Here is a 13,568-nt window from a genome sequence, read left to right on the forward strand (position 1 = left end):
CAACAGATGTATTAATTGAGTTTACCTAAATAGACGCGTATAGAGTATGTACGTATACTAAAGCAAGAAGATAGAAGGACCAGAATAAACTCACAGAATTTACAAACATCGATGCCATGGCTTGAACAGATTTTAGAGGAACAGGAGCATCTTCAGCTCCAGCTATAACCAAAAGTGGTGTGTCGTGCACTGCTTTTACCAGTGAAGATTCGTTTTCTTGGGTCAGAATTGTTTCAGACGACAACCGACCAATCTCATGCAATGATTCATCCCAACCTTCTACATATAGTGGTGCCTGATATAATCACTTACATTTCAGTGATGTGAAAAAAAAAAAAAAAAAACATTAATGTACCAGACGACAACCGACCAATCATATGTTTATGCAAATAGTAAACACCTTGTAGAGGCTTAGTATAACACCCTTACTATTATTTTACTGTTTTCATATAATATACGAGAATAAACACATAATTATGATTACATTTATAGGCTAAAGATCAAATAAAAATAAATTAAACGTACTAAACGTACGAATGGGGGAAAACTAAAAAAAGGGGCGGTGGCAATATTGTAATAATGCAAATATCTTTTTTCTCATTCTAAAATCGTACAACCTACAATCAACGCTCCTGATCTGTTTTTATTTAGGGTTTAGTACGATTCTCCATCATCTCAAATCATACATACTTACAAATCAATGTCCCCAATTCTATTCTATTGATCGTTTCGTTGTTTTTATCATCAATGGCTGAAGAACATTTGAACTCTAATTTTGAAGGTTTGTGTTATTTTTATTTCTAGAATTGATATAATTTCACATCAGCTGATTGTATTTTGTAGAATCAGCCACAAATCAACGTCGCTGATGTAGAGTAATTTTGAGTGTTTTTTGATTTAGTGTACAGTTGTCTTGGTTGTAGGGTAATTTTGTGCCCTTGTAGGGTAATTATGAATGAGTTGTTGTCTGATGCACCTGTAGGGTAATTTTGAGTGTTATATTGATTTATTTGTACAGTTGTCTTGGTTGTAGGGTAATTTTGTGCACTTGTAGGGTAATTATTAAATGAGTTGTTGCCTTATACACTTGTAGGGTAATTTTGTGTACTTGTAGGGTAATTATGAATGAGTTGTTGTCTGATGCACCTGTAGGGTAATTTTGAGTGTTTTTTGATTTATTTGTACTGTTGTTGTGGTTGTAGGGTAATTTTGTGCACTTGTAGGGTAATTATGAAATGAGTTGTTGCCTTATACACTTGTAGGGTAATTTTGTGTACTTGTAGGGTAATTATGAATGAGTTGTTGTCTGATGCACCTGTAGGGTAATTTTTAGTGTTTTTTGATTTAGTGTACAGTTGTCTTGGTTGTAGGGTAATTTTGTGCACTTGTAGGGTAATTATGAAATGAGTTGTTGCCTTATACACTTGTAGGGTAATTTTGTGTACTTGTAGGGTAATTATGAATGAGTTGTTGTCTGATGCACCTGTAGGGTAATTTTGAGTGTTTTTTGATTTATTTGTACTGTTGTTGTGGTTGTAGGGTAATTTTGTGTACTTGTAGGGTAATTATGAAATGAGTTGTTGCCTTATACACTTGTAGGGTAATTTTGTGTACTTGTAGGGTAATTATGAATGAGTTGTTGTCTGATGCACCTGTAGGGTAATTTTGAGTGTTTTTTGATTTAGTGTACAGTTGTCTTGGTTGTAGGGTAATTTTGTGCACTTGTAGGGTAATTATGAAATGAGTTGTTGCCTTATACACTTGTAGGGTAATTTTGTGCACTTGTAGGGTAATTATGAATGAGTTGTTGTCTGATGCACCTGTAGGGTAATTTTGAGTGTTATATTGATTTAGTGTACAGTTGTCTTGGTTGCAGGGTAATTTTGTGCACTTGTAGGGTAATTATGAAATGAGTTGTTGCCTTATACACTTGTAGGGTAATTTTGTGCTCTTTGTAGGGTAATTATGAATGAGTTGTTGTCTGATGCACCTGTAGGGTAATTTTGAGTGTTATATTGATTTATTTGTACTGTTGTTGTGGTTGTAGGGTAATTTTGTGCACCTGTAGGGGTAATTATGAATGAGTTGTTGTCTAATGCACCTGTAGGGTAATTTTGAGTGTTATATTGATTTATTGTACTGTTGTTGTGGTTGTAGGGTAATTTTGTGCACTTGTAGGGTAATTATGAAATGAGTTGTTGCCTTATACACTTGTAGGGTAATTTTGTGCACTTGTAGGGTAATTATGAATGAGTTGTTGTCTAATGCACCTGTAGGGTAATTTTGAGGGTTATATTGATTTAGTGTACTGTGTTGTGGTTGTAGGGTAATTTTGTAGTAGTTGGACTGCTCCATCAGTATTATAATTTATGTGTAGTTATTTTAATTTTATGCATATCTGTAGTGTAATTATACATCAGTATAGTAATTTATAATTTAAAGTGTAATTATTTATTTGTTTTAATTTCAGATGTTGGAATCGAAGGTATAATTTCAGGTTTTCAGCGTTTGTCGCCTTCTGCTGAAAGGACTTTCAAACCTAGTGTACCTTCTTCTATAACACCGGTTGTTGGCATGGTTTTCTCATCTTTGGATGCTGCATATGAGTTTTATCAAATTTATGCCAAGAAAGGAGGATTTTGTGTAAGGAAGGGGTCTCAAACTGAAAAAAATGGTTTCATTGCATATAAGTACTATACATGTTCAAAGGAGGGTCATAAGCCATTTAAGAAGTTTGATGGAGTTCTAGAAGTTGTTAAAGATGGAAAAAAGCCAAGAAAGGGTAGGAATAGGCCCTCTATCCGTACGGGTTGTAATGCACATATTGCATTATATTCTGATGATGGCAAATCTTATAATCTATATAGGTTTGTAGAACAACATAATCATACTTTGATTTCTCAAGAAGATATGCAATTTGTTCCGTCATCAAGGAATTTAACGGTTATGAAACAAAAGAGAATATATTCTTTGTCAACGTTAAACCTAGGTCCTGTAAAGTCATTTAACATCATGAGGACCGAATATGGTGGTTTTGAAGAGGTTGGTGCAACTGCTGTGGACTGCAAGAATTTTAAAAGAGATTTAAACTGTTTCATTGAAGAATACGACGCTGAAATGATTGTTCAAAGATTGACCAATAAGAAAGAATATTTGCGGGATTTTTCATTTGAATATACTGTAGATTCAAATGGTTGTTTGACAGGGTTATTTTGGGCAGATGAAGTTTCTAAACAGAATTATTTGGTTTTTGGTGATGTAATATCATTTGATGCAACTTTCAAAACGAACAAGTAAGTTTATAGTCTATTTATTTTATGATTTTTAATGTTATTATTAGTTTTTTTTACTTATTTATTCTTTATTTTTTTGGGCAGATACAAAATGGTTTTTGTTCCGTTCACTGGCATTGATAATCATTTTCATAATGTGAATCTTGGAGCTGGTCTAATTGCAAAAGAAACTACTGAGTCTTATGTGTGGTTATTGACATGTTTTTTGAATGCATTTGGTCATCAACCAAAGGTTGTAGTTACGGATCAAGATGCCGCTATGAAGGCAGCAATTGAAACTGTTTTCACGGATAGTAGACATCGATTATGTATGTGGCATATTATGAAGAAAGTAGCGGATAAGGTTAGTTTGAGTAACTTATTTAGAGTAATTAAGTAATTTTGGCTGTAGAATTTAGTGTAGAGTAATTATGATCATGAGTTAAGTAAAGTAATTATGTCTAAAGTTTTTGTTTTATTTAAGTAATTTATCTATTTCTTGCTTTATATGAATAGAGTAATTATTTATTATTGTAGAGTAATTATTTATTATTGTAGAGTAATTATCTAATTTTGTGTAGTGGAGGAAGTGTTGAGTAATTATGTTCATAGGGTAATTATTAAGTAATGTAGAGTAATTAAGTAACTGTTTTGTCAAATTAAGTAAGTGTGCAGTTATTAATTGATCATTTATTTATTTTACAGGTTGGGAATGTATTGTGTAATGATGATACTTTTAAACGTCGTGTTTGCAATATTGTGTGGACAGATGCAATTGAACCTGAAATGTTTGAGAAGGAATGGCAAGAAATAATTCATGACTTTGGTCTTTTACAGAATATTTGGTTAGAAAGTATGTTTGACTTAAGATCGATGTGGATTCCTGCTTTTTATCGTGATGAACCTATGTCAGGGCTTATGCGTACTACTTCAAGGTCTGAAAGTGAAAATCAATTTTTTGGTAGTGTTTCAAACTCGCAATTGACTCTTGTAGAGTTTTTTAGTCATTTTGATATGGCAATTGAAGCTCAAAGATATAATCATCGAAAAAATGATCATGATACGCGTAATACTGAGTATGATAATTGGACTGATTCTCCTCTTGAAGTACATGCTCATAAGTTGTATACTAGGGCCATATTTTTTGATGTTCAAGAAGAGATCCTTGCTAGTTTTGAGAAATGTTTTTCAGTTAATGTCAAAGAAGAAGGAGAGAATGCAAGGTTCTTTATTAGAGATATTTCGGCTTTTGGAAATGGGTTCTTTGAGGTAATATTTTTTTTTTTTTGATTTCATATGTATCAGTAGAGTAATTATATCTCTTTGTAGGGTAATTATGAAATGAGTTGTTGCATGATGCACTTGTAGGGTAATTTTGTGCTCTTGTAGGGTAATTATGAATGAGTTGTTGTCTGATGCACCTGTAGGGTAATTTTGAGTGTTATATTGATTTAGTGTACAGTTGTCTTGGTTGCAGGGTAATTTTGTGCACTTGTAGGGTAATTATGAAATGAGTTGTTGCCTTATACACCTGTAGGGTAATTTTGTGCACTTGTAGGGTAATTATATGAAATCTCATAACAATACAAACTGTGATTCTCTTAGTAGAGTTATTGTAAATAGAATATATCAGCAGAGTAATTTTTTTCATATGTAGGGTAATTATCATCTTTTTTTAAATTTTGACAGGTATTAGCTAAAGTTGATGATGAATTTTCTGCTTCGTGTTCTTGTAAAAGATTTGAGCAATACGGGTTATTATGTCGACATGTTTTCCTTGTCATTCGAATGTTTGAAATTGAAGAAATTCCTGAAAAGTACATTTTGAGGCGTTGGAGAAGGGAAGCAGTTAGAAATAGAGCCAATTGTTCTTTTTTTGCGGAAGATAGTTCGAATGTCAATATTGATGAGGCAAATCAGGTTGTTCGCGAGATTATGCTTGCTAGTGAATGCCTTTGTAATCGATTTTTTTCAAATAATGAAGAACTGATCAAGATTAGAGATGAACTGAAAGGAATGATTCAAAAGGCAGATGAGAGTAGTAAGACTGGGCTGGTTTTTAAAAAAAAAGATATGATGGCTTCTCTTCTTGGATATAATCTACCATCAACATCAACTGTTAAACTTCCTCCTGGTATTAGAAACAAGGGACGTGGATCACACAGGAGAATTAAATCCAAAAAAGAGAAAGCAGCTAGTCGTATGGGGAAAAGGCATCGAGGATGTAAGGTATGTGGGATGGTGGGTCATGATATTCGAACATGCAGTGCACTTGTTCGTCCAGTTGTAGAGGGTGCAGTTTCTACAGATAAATAGCTTTTTATATTTTTGAAATTTTGTAAACTTTAATTGATCTTAAGGATTTTTGGATTTTGCAGTGTTTTTTTATATTGGATTATAGTTTAATATTCTTCTTCAATGTGTAAGGTAATTATTAGGGGTGTTCAAAAAAATCCGAATCCGAAACCGAATCCGAAATATCCGAAAACCCGTATCCGAAATATCCGAAAGTTCGGATATCCGAAATTTCGGATATCCGAAAATCGGATAATCCGAAGTTTCGGATTCGGATTCGGATGCGAGTTTTTGAAAATTTCGGATAATCGGATTATCCGAAATCCGAAATATTAAATTATATTATTTTAAAATATTAAATATATTATGATAAATACTAGAAAACCCTACCCCTTCCTTCCTTTTCCAAACCAGTACACCACGCCCCCACTTTCTCCATTAAACCTTCATGGTCTGAACCTTCAAATCTTAATCATCTCACCCTTAATCAACCTTCATCGCACCTTAATAATCATCTAAAATCTAGAGCCCTCATCAACCATGGTCTTTTTTACATTCAGAAGTCGGAACACCTTCGTTCAGTTGTACGACGAACCAGCAGCCAGTTGTTACAGAAGACAACCACCGAATCGCCTCTCGTTGTCGCTCCTCTTCTCGTCGCGGCGTTGCTGCTCCTCTTCCCATCACAAAGCTTGCGCCGTTGTCGACCTTCGTTGGTTAAACAACAAGTAATGTCCTTTTGCCCCTTTTGCGACCAAACACCAAGCCACCGAATCGCCTCTCGTTGTCACTTGTAGTAGAGGATCCAGATCTGAAATGTAATACATTTGAATTTTTTAATGGATCCCGATCTGAATTTAATTTGGTGTTGTTGCCATTTTGGTTTTGAAGCTTATTTTATATCAGTTGATTTGATTCGTTGCCATTTGCAAAATCATAAGATTAATAAATAATATAGATTGAAGAAAAGATCTAGAAAACCATAAAGTATGTATTTGAATGTAGAATATTATTTTTCATTTCTTTTTAATTCGGATATTCGGATTATTATCCGAACCCGTATCCGAAATATCGGATATCCGAATTTCGGATATCCGATATTTCGGATACGGGTTCGGATATCGAAATACAATATCCGAAATTTTCGGATATTCGATTTTCGGATATCCGAAAATCGGATAATCCGATCTTGAACACCCCTAGTAATTATTGGATTATATGAATGTGTAGGGTAATTAACAGAATCATAACAATGCCTACAGTTGATTTTATCCATAGAGTAGTTATATCAATGTGTAGAGTAATTATAACAATGTGTAGGGTAATTATCAGAATTATGACAATACCAACAGTTATAACACAATTATAACAAAGAAGAAGAGTTATTATGACAATTATAACAAATAATAACAGTTGTTTCAATTTGTAGAGTAATTATAACAATGTGTAGGGTAATTATCAGAATTATTACAATACCAACAGTTGTGGTTATCAGTAGAGTAATTATATCAATCTGAAGCATAATTATCATAATGCATAAAGTGAAACAAAACATATTCTAAAATAAAGTTCAACAGTATTCAAACATATTAAAAAAGAACACACGTCTAGAAGTTAAATCCAAACATTAAACATGAGTTTAAAACTGCAAATTGAAACAAACATTCAAACAAAGTCTTTTTGCCTTTGATCCATCTTTTCCTTCAAATCTTTTTGATGTTCTGCCTTAACTTTATCATCCATCTTTTCATATTCAAGGGCATGCTTTATAAGATCATCTTTCATGGTGTTGATTTCTGACAACAGCATTTTGGTCAAGAATTTCTTCCTCAACTCAGAAATTTGAGGTTTATGAAATTTCTCATTTGATAAGAAGTCGCAATCCCAGTTTTCTTCACCAAAATAAGTTTCCATATGGCGCATTGTATAAATGCCACAATCAATGTAGTTTTCTTCTGTCCTCCATGGCATTTCCAATCTTTTGATGATTGCCTTTCTTAGTGTTTTTTTGGCGAATCTAATCTTCTTCAGCTCAAGGTAGTCACACAATGCATTTCTCTACAATATATCAAAAATAAAATATGTTAGTTTCTCAAAAATAAAATATGTTAGTAAAACTGTAAAGTTATTATTAGTCATACCAACATATTAGGGATCCCTTGATATCTATCATGGAATTTTTTACCCATTTTGCTGTTATCGATCAACACAATTTTAGAAGTCTTCAGATTGAAACACAGGACGTAATAATGTTCTGAAGCTAAAATGGGGAAAAACAGGAGGTCGAAATCTCTTATCGATTTGACCTTAAACTGTTCAAGCCATTGATCCAAGTTTTGCGTGAACATCAAAAGTCGAACTTCATCGGTGGTTGTAGGTGCATAATGAGCCTTTAACTGTAAATTCACAATATCAAAAGTAATCGCAACAGTTGATATTTCAATAGAGTAATTATAGCTATCTGTAGAGTAATTTTTTTTTTTGTAGAAATAATATCAGTAGAGTAATTATATCAATGTCTAGGGTAATTATCAGTATTATTAAAAATAAAAACAGTTGTTCTTATCTGTAGAGTAATTATAGCTATAGGTAGAGTAATTGTATGAAATATAACAATAACAATGAATCTTTGCACAAACAGAATAATCTACATAATAGCAAAACAATTTATAAAAGAGTAAGTCTGAAAACGTACCAATAGAAGCGATGAGCAAAAAAACCTACTAAGAGAATACCGGCTTTTCATTTTTTCTTCATTGTTTAGCACTTCGGCCCAATTGTCTATGAGGACTGATGTAATTTTTATACCATCAAACATTGCTTCAAAAACCACTTTGATTGAATCTGTCCCATAAACTGACTTGTATACAAACTTCCTGTTGTTTTAAAAAAGATAGAATATTAATAAGATATATGAACAACATTTGCAAACTACTAAAATAGTACTTACAATTCATCTGCTGGAGAAAATATGTAATCTACTATCAATTGTTCATCATCACTCAGCTTTGTTCCAAGTTCAACTTTCCGGTTAACGTAAGGTGATTTATATGCAGAAGTTGGCTTAATTATTCTCTTTTCTTTTGTTTGTTCAGGGGTAGTGTGGCTTTCAGTTGATTCTTGGGTGATGGGTACTTGAAGAAATGGAAATGTGTCGAGAATTGACTGTATTTTGTTTTCGTTTTCACCTTCAATAGGATTTACTTTCAACTGATCCTTTAAATGTTGTTCTTCTGTTTCTTGCAATCTAATCACCATTTCATTTAGTAATGTTTCCGTTGTCCCTTGTTCTGGTTGATCGTTTTCAGCAACTTCATTCTCACCATCATTTTTTTCATCAGCATTGTCACCTTCATTACCATCAACTATTTTTGAAGCATTATCACCTGTAATAGTTGATCTTATTTCATCAGTAGAGTAATTATTTAAATGTGTAGGGTAATTATCAGAATTATAACAAATAACAACAGTTGATCTTATCAGTAGAGTAATTATACCAATGTGTAGGGTAATTAACAGAATTATAACAAATAACAATATATGATTTTTATCAGTTGAGTAATTATACCTTCTAGCCCACCATCTTTATTCTTATCATCATTTAAACTTCTTTCTTCATGACGTGATTTCATTGTTTGTTCAACCTCTGCTTCTTTGTTGAAGACACCTTAAATTTATCAGTAGGGTAATTATACCAATGTGTAGGGTAATTAACAGAATTATTACAAATAACAATATATGAGTAATTATACCTTCTAGCCCACCATCATTTAGACTTCTTTCTTCATGACGTGATTTCATTGTTTGTTCAACCTCTGCTTCTTTGTTGAAGACACCTTCAATTTTGTCAAATAATACATATTAATTGTAGGATAGGTAGTTATTAGAATTATAACAAATAACAATAGTTGATCTTATCAGTAGGGTAATTATACCAATGTGTAGGGTAATTAACAGAATTATAACAAATAACAATATATGATTTTTATTAGTTGAGTAATTATACCTTCTAGCCCACCATCATTTAGACTTCTTTCTTCATGACGTGATTTCATTGTTTGTTCAACCTCTGCTTCTTTGTTGAAGACACCTTCAATTTTGTCAAATAATACATATGTTAATTGTAGGATAGGTAGTTATTAGAATTATAACAAATAACATTTCATTTTATCAGTAGAGTAATTATTTAAATGTGTAGGGTAATTATCAGAATTATAACAAATAACAACAGTTGATCTTATCAGTAGGGTAATTATACCAATGTGTAGGGTAATTAACAGAATTATAACAAATAACAATATATGATTTTTATTAGTTGAGTAATTATACCTTCTAGCCCACCATCATTTAGACTTCTTTCTTCATGACGTGATTTCATTGTTTGTTCAACCTCTGCTTCTTTGTTAAAGACACCTTCAATTTTGTCAAATAATACATATGTTAATTGTAGGATAGGTAGTTATTAGAATTATAACAAATAACATTTCATTTTATCAGTAGAGTAATTATTTAAATGTGTAGGGTAATTATCAGTAGGGTAATTATACCAATGTGTAGGGTAATTAACAGAATTTTAACAATATATGTTAAGCCTATATGTTAATTGTAGGATAGCTATTTTATAAAGCAAGTGTAAATATGTACCTTCTTCATCAACTTTTTCTATTGATGGTTCATCCAAATTGATGATGTTAGTATCATCATTTGTACTTTGACTCAATGGATATTTGGCTTCCCATTCCTTACACATGTCTTGTACATTTTGATTCCATGGAAACTTTGATTTTCCCTCCTTCACCATTTGATTAATTACTTCTTTTAACTCCTCAAATTTTTCCATATGGTTTTCAAGAGTAATCAACCATTGCTACACAATGAAAAATATATAAGTATAGTAACTATTTGAATTGATAGCGTAGTTTTTGTTTGTAGAGTAATTATTACCTTTTCATTTGATCTATAATCAGGGCCTAAGTAGGATGATAATCCAGATACTTGTAATGGTGTAGCACAATAATTGAAAAGCTTTTGCGTCGACGTTCCAATCTCAAATTTATTGATGTCAAAAGTTGAATCGGACAGTCTTGTAGAAGGCACTACATAGAACAAGTAAAACAACAATTGGTTAAAATAGTTTTTTTTTGATCTTTTGATTGCATAATAGTGTAATTATATGAAATTACATACATGATGTTGTGAAATCATCATTTGGTTCATTGCGACCTTCTTCATTTGTATTATCACCAATAGGTTCTTCAACATTTGAAACTTCAACATTCTTTTTGCTTTTATCTTCCGTATCAGATTCAACACTTTTCGGATTTTCATTCATTTCTACATCGTCATCGGTTTCTTCATCGTCTGTCAATGGGCCATTATTGTAGAAATGTTTTTGCAAGTTGTTGAGTAGCTCCGTTGTGATATACTTCACTGCTGGTGTTTCAACTTTAAAACTTGTTTTTTTGTGCCTCTTGAAGTATGAATGTGCGAATATTACCTGCCATTAATTTAACGAAATAAAAGTTTTAAATTAAATTAGTTATAAAAAATAGCTATATTATTTACAAATTATAAGTAGAGTAATTATTTAAATGTGTAGGGTAATTATCAGAATTAAAACAAATAACAACAGTTGATCTTATCAGTAGAGTAATTATACCAATGTGTAGGGTAATTAACAGAATTATAACAAATAACAATATATGATATTTATCCGTTGTCAAATAATACATATGTTAATTAACAGAGTAATTATCATACCGCAAGTAATATTATTGGGCCAGTGAATTGATCAATTCCTCCTTTCCACTTTTTCTTTGATCTTCTTAAACATTCGAGCATGTAGCCACACCAGTTCATATTTGGTATTTCTGAATCGTTTTCAATACCAATTATAAACCTTTGGTTGACTGTTGTTGACTGTGTTGTTTCTCCTAACAAAGTATTCACCACAACAAGAAAGTTTGTGTTGAATAACTTTCCTGCTTGTGAAGATTCTTTTATCAGATCAATCACTTTTATCACACTGATTTTCGTGGTATCAAATTGATTCTTAAATTCATCAACTCTCTCACCAACACCTTTTCTAGGTTTGTTCTTCTCAAGCACTGTAATCTTACCCCTTGGTATTCCGAGACATTCTTCTACTAACTTTGATGTTATTTTTATTCGATGATTTCCAGTATTGATCTCTTGCCTGTCTTCATCGTAGTTCATTACCAACCAATATCCTAACATTGTTGGTACAAAATTTATCTTCAGTGAAAGTAAAGCTTCAAACCCCATTTCTTTCACAGCTTTTTTTTTGTTCATCCGAAAGTGAACTTATAGCATCCAATAAACCAGATGACTTGCATTTCATGTGTAGGGTATTTCTAGTGAATTCTACAAATTTCCTTTGTGGGAATTCTTTCTGAGGTGTTTTTTTTCTGGTCTTAATAGGGGATTGAAAATCGTCTTGAGAATCCACTTCTGTTCTTTTTCCGCTCCCCTTTTCACAAACTTGCTCATCTTTATTGTTCCTCTTTTTTTTCCTACTATATTTATGTTCCATAGCAGTTTTTACCGGTGTAGATTTTGAAGTTCTCAACTGTTTAACTGGAGACTCAAAATCGTCTTGTGAGTCTAATTGCTTTCTTTTACGAGTGTCATCTTCACAAACTTTTTTATCTTTTGCAGCGTCTTGTTTCTCAACAGGCTTTTCTTTTCCAGCGTCCTTCTTCTTCATAACTGTTTTTTCTCTTGCAACATTCTTCTTTTTCACAACAGCAGTTTCTTTTGCAGCATCCTTTTTCACAACAGCAGATTCTTTGGCAGTTTCCTTCTCTTTAACAACCGGTTTTTCTTTCGCAGCGTCCTCTTTCCCAACAGCAGTTTCTTTGGCAGCTTCCTTCTGTTTCACAGCAGGTTTTTCTTTCGCAGCATCCTTTTTCACAACAGCAGATTCTTTGGCAGTTTCCTTCTCTTTAACAACCGGTTTTTCTTTCGCAGCGTCCTCTTTCCCAACAGCAGTTTCTTTGGCAGCTTCCTTCTCTTTCACAGCAGGTTTTTCTTTCGCAGCATCCTCTTTCACAACAGGTTTTGCAGCATCCTTCTCTATCACAACTGTTGTTTGTTTTCTTTTAAGATGTGTTTTCCTATCTTCCTTCTTTTTCATTGCTATATTTTCTGTTTCATCATCAGAGTAAAAAAATCGTCAATTGCAATATTTGCTATAGATTATTTATCTACATAATTTAGCTTTTCTAACCTGCTAATGTTTGTCCATCATCAATTTGTTCAACATCAAAGCAAACAGGGTTTGTTGCATCATTGCTATATTTTTTAAGTGATTTTGAGCGAGTTCTCTGACTTTTCCTCCTTTTTATAGAAACTAAATATACAAAATACAATATTTTAATTGATAACTATTACCCTATAAGTTCAACAAAATTACCCTACAAGCACAACTGTACACTAAATCAATGTAACAGTCAAAATTACATTAAAAGTCCTACAAAATTACCCTACAAGTGTATAAGGCAACAACTCATTTCATAATTACCCTACAAGTGCACAAAATTACCCTACAACCACAACAACAGTACAAATAAATCAAAAAACACTCAAAATTACCCTACAGGTGCATCAGACAACAACTCATTCATAATTACCCTACAAGTACACAAAATTACCCTACAAGTGTATAAGGCAACAACTCATTTAATAATTACCCTACAAGTGCACAAAATTACCCTACAACCAAGACAACTGTACAAATAAATCAATATAACACTCAAAATTACCCTACAGGTGCATCAGACAACAACTCATTCATAATTACCCTACAAGGGCACAAAATTACCCTACAAGTGTATAAGACAACAACTCATTTAATAATTACCCTACAAGTGCACAAAATTACCCTACAACCACAACAACAGTACAATAAATCAAAAAACACTAAAAATTACCCTACAGGTGCATCAGACAACAACTCATTCATAATTACCCTACAAGTAC

The 13,568-nt window shown here is 32.5% G+C and overlaps 3 protein-coding genes across 3 annotated transcripts; 1 reads left to right on the top strand and 2 right to left on the bottom strand.

Annotated features, from left to right (window-relative positions):
- The first annotated feature begins 747 nt into the window (after positions 1 to 747).
- On the top strand, positions 748 to 5,588 carry LOC110923834 (protein FAR1-RELATED SEQUENCE 5-like). Its single transcript, XM_022167891.1, has 5 exons — positions 748 to 781; positions 2,471 to 3,293; positions 3,378 to 3,636; positions 3,978 to 4,541; positions 4,962 to 5,588. The coding sequence occupies exons 1-5, from the start codon at positions 748 to 750 to the stop codon at positions 5,586 to 5,588; spliced, it is 2,307 nt and encodes a 768-aa protein (XP_022023583.1).
- A 1,521-nt stretch (positions 5,589 to 7,109) lies between these two features.
- LOC110922773 lies at positions 7,110 to 9,119 on the bottom strand. The gene is made up of 4 exons (XM_022166976.2): positions 8,518 to 9,119; positions 8,263 to 8,443; positions 7,709 to 7,963; positions 7,110 to 7,625 (listed from the first exon to the last, which is right to left on the bottom strand). The coding sequence occupies exons 1-4, from the start codon at positions 8,823 to 8,825 to the stop codon at positions 7,233 to 7,235; spliced, it is 1,137 nt and encodes a 378-aa protein (XP_022022668.1). The 5' UTR covers positions 8,826 to 9,119; the 3' UTR covers positions 7,110 to 7,232.
- Positions 9,120 to 10,746: 1,627 nt separating this feature from the next.
- LOC118488807 lies at positions 10,747 to 11,828 on the bottom strand. Its single transcript, XM_035986174.1, has 2 exons — positions 11,328 to 11,828; positions 10,747 to 11,064 (listed from the first exon to the last, which is right to left on the bottom strand). The coding sequence occupies exons 1-2, from the start codon at positions 11,802 to 11,804 to the stop codon at positions 10,747 to 10,749; spliced, it is 795 nt and encodes a 264-aa protein (XP_035842067.1). The 5' UTR covers positions 11,805 to 11,828.
- Between the last annotated feature and the right edge of the window lie 1,740 nt (positions 11,829 to 13,568).

This window comes from Helianthus annuus, chromosome 17 (genome assembly GCF_002127325.2).
Source record: "Helianthus annuus cultivar XRQ/B chromosome 17, HanXRQr2.0-SUNRISE, whole genome shotgun sequence".
NCBI lineage: Eukaryota > Viridiplantae > Streptophyta > Magnoliopsida > Asterales > Asteraceae > Helianthus > Helianthus annuus.

What these genes read in the sequence shown, in the direction of transcription:
- LOC110923834 (XM_022167891.1), top strand. Translation starts at nt 748, where the DNA reads ATGGCTGAAGAACATTTGAACTCTAATTTTGAAG. An exon ending in TTTGAACTCTAATTTTGAAG is followed by an intron (nt 782 to 2,470) that starts GTTTGTGTTATT and finishes TTTTAATTTCAG; the next exon opens with ATGTTGGAATCGAAGGTATA. An exon ending in GCAACTTTCAAAACGAACAA is followed by an intron (nt 3,294 to 3,377) that starts GTAAGTTTATAG and finishes TTTTTTGGGCAG; the next exon opens with ATACAAAATGGTTTTTGTTC.
- LOC110922773 (XM_022166976.2), bottom strand. Translation starts at nt 8,825, where the DNA reads ATGGTGATTAGATTGCAAGAAACAGAAGAACAACATTTAAAGGATCAG. An exon ending in TTTTCTCCAGCAGATGAATT is followed by an intron (nt 8,444 to 8,517) that starts GTAAGTACTATT and finishes TTAAAACAACAG; the next exon opens with GAAGTTTGTATACAAGTCAG. An exon ending in TTTGCTCATCGCTTCTATTG is followed by an intron (nt 7,964 to 8,262) that starts GTACGTTTTCAG and finishes GTGAATTTACAG; the next exon opens with TTAAAGGCTCATTATGCACC.
- LOC118488807 (XM_035986174.1), bottom strand. Translation starts at nt 11,804, where the DNA reads ATGTTAGGATATTGGTTGGTAATGAACTACGATGAAGACAGGCAAGAG. An exon ending in GCCCAATAATATTACTTGCG is followed by an intron (nt 11,065 to 11,327) that starts GTATGATAATTA and finishes AATTAATGGCAG; the next exon opens with GTAATATTCGCACATTCATA.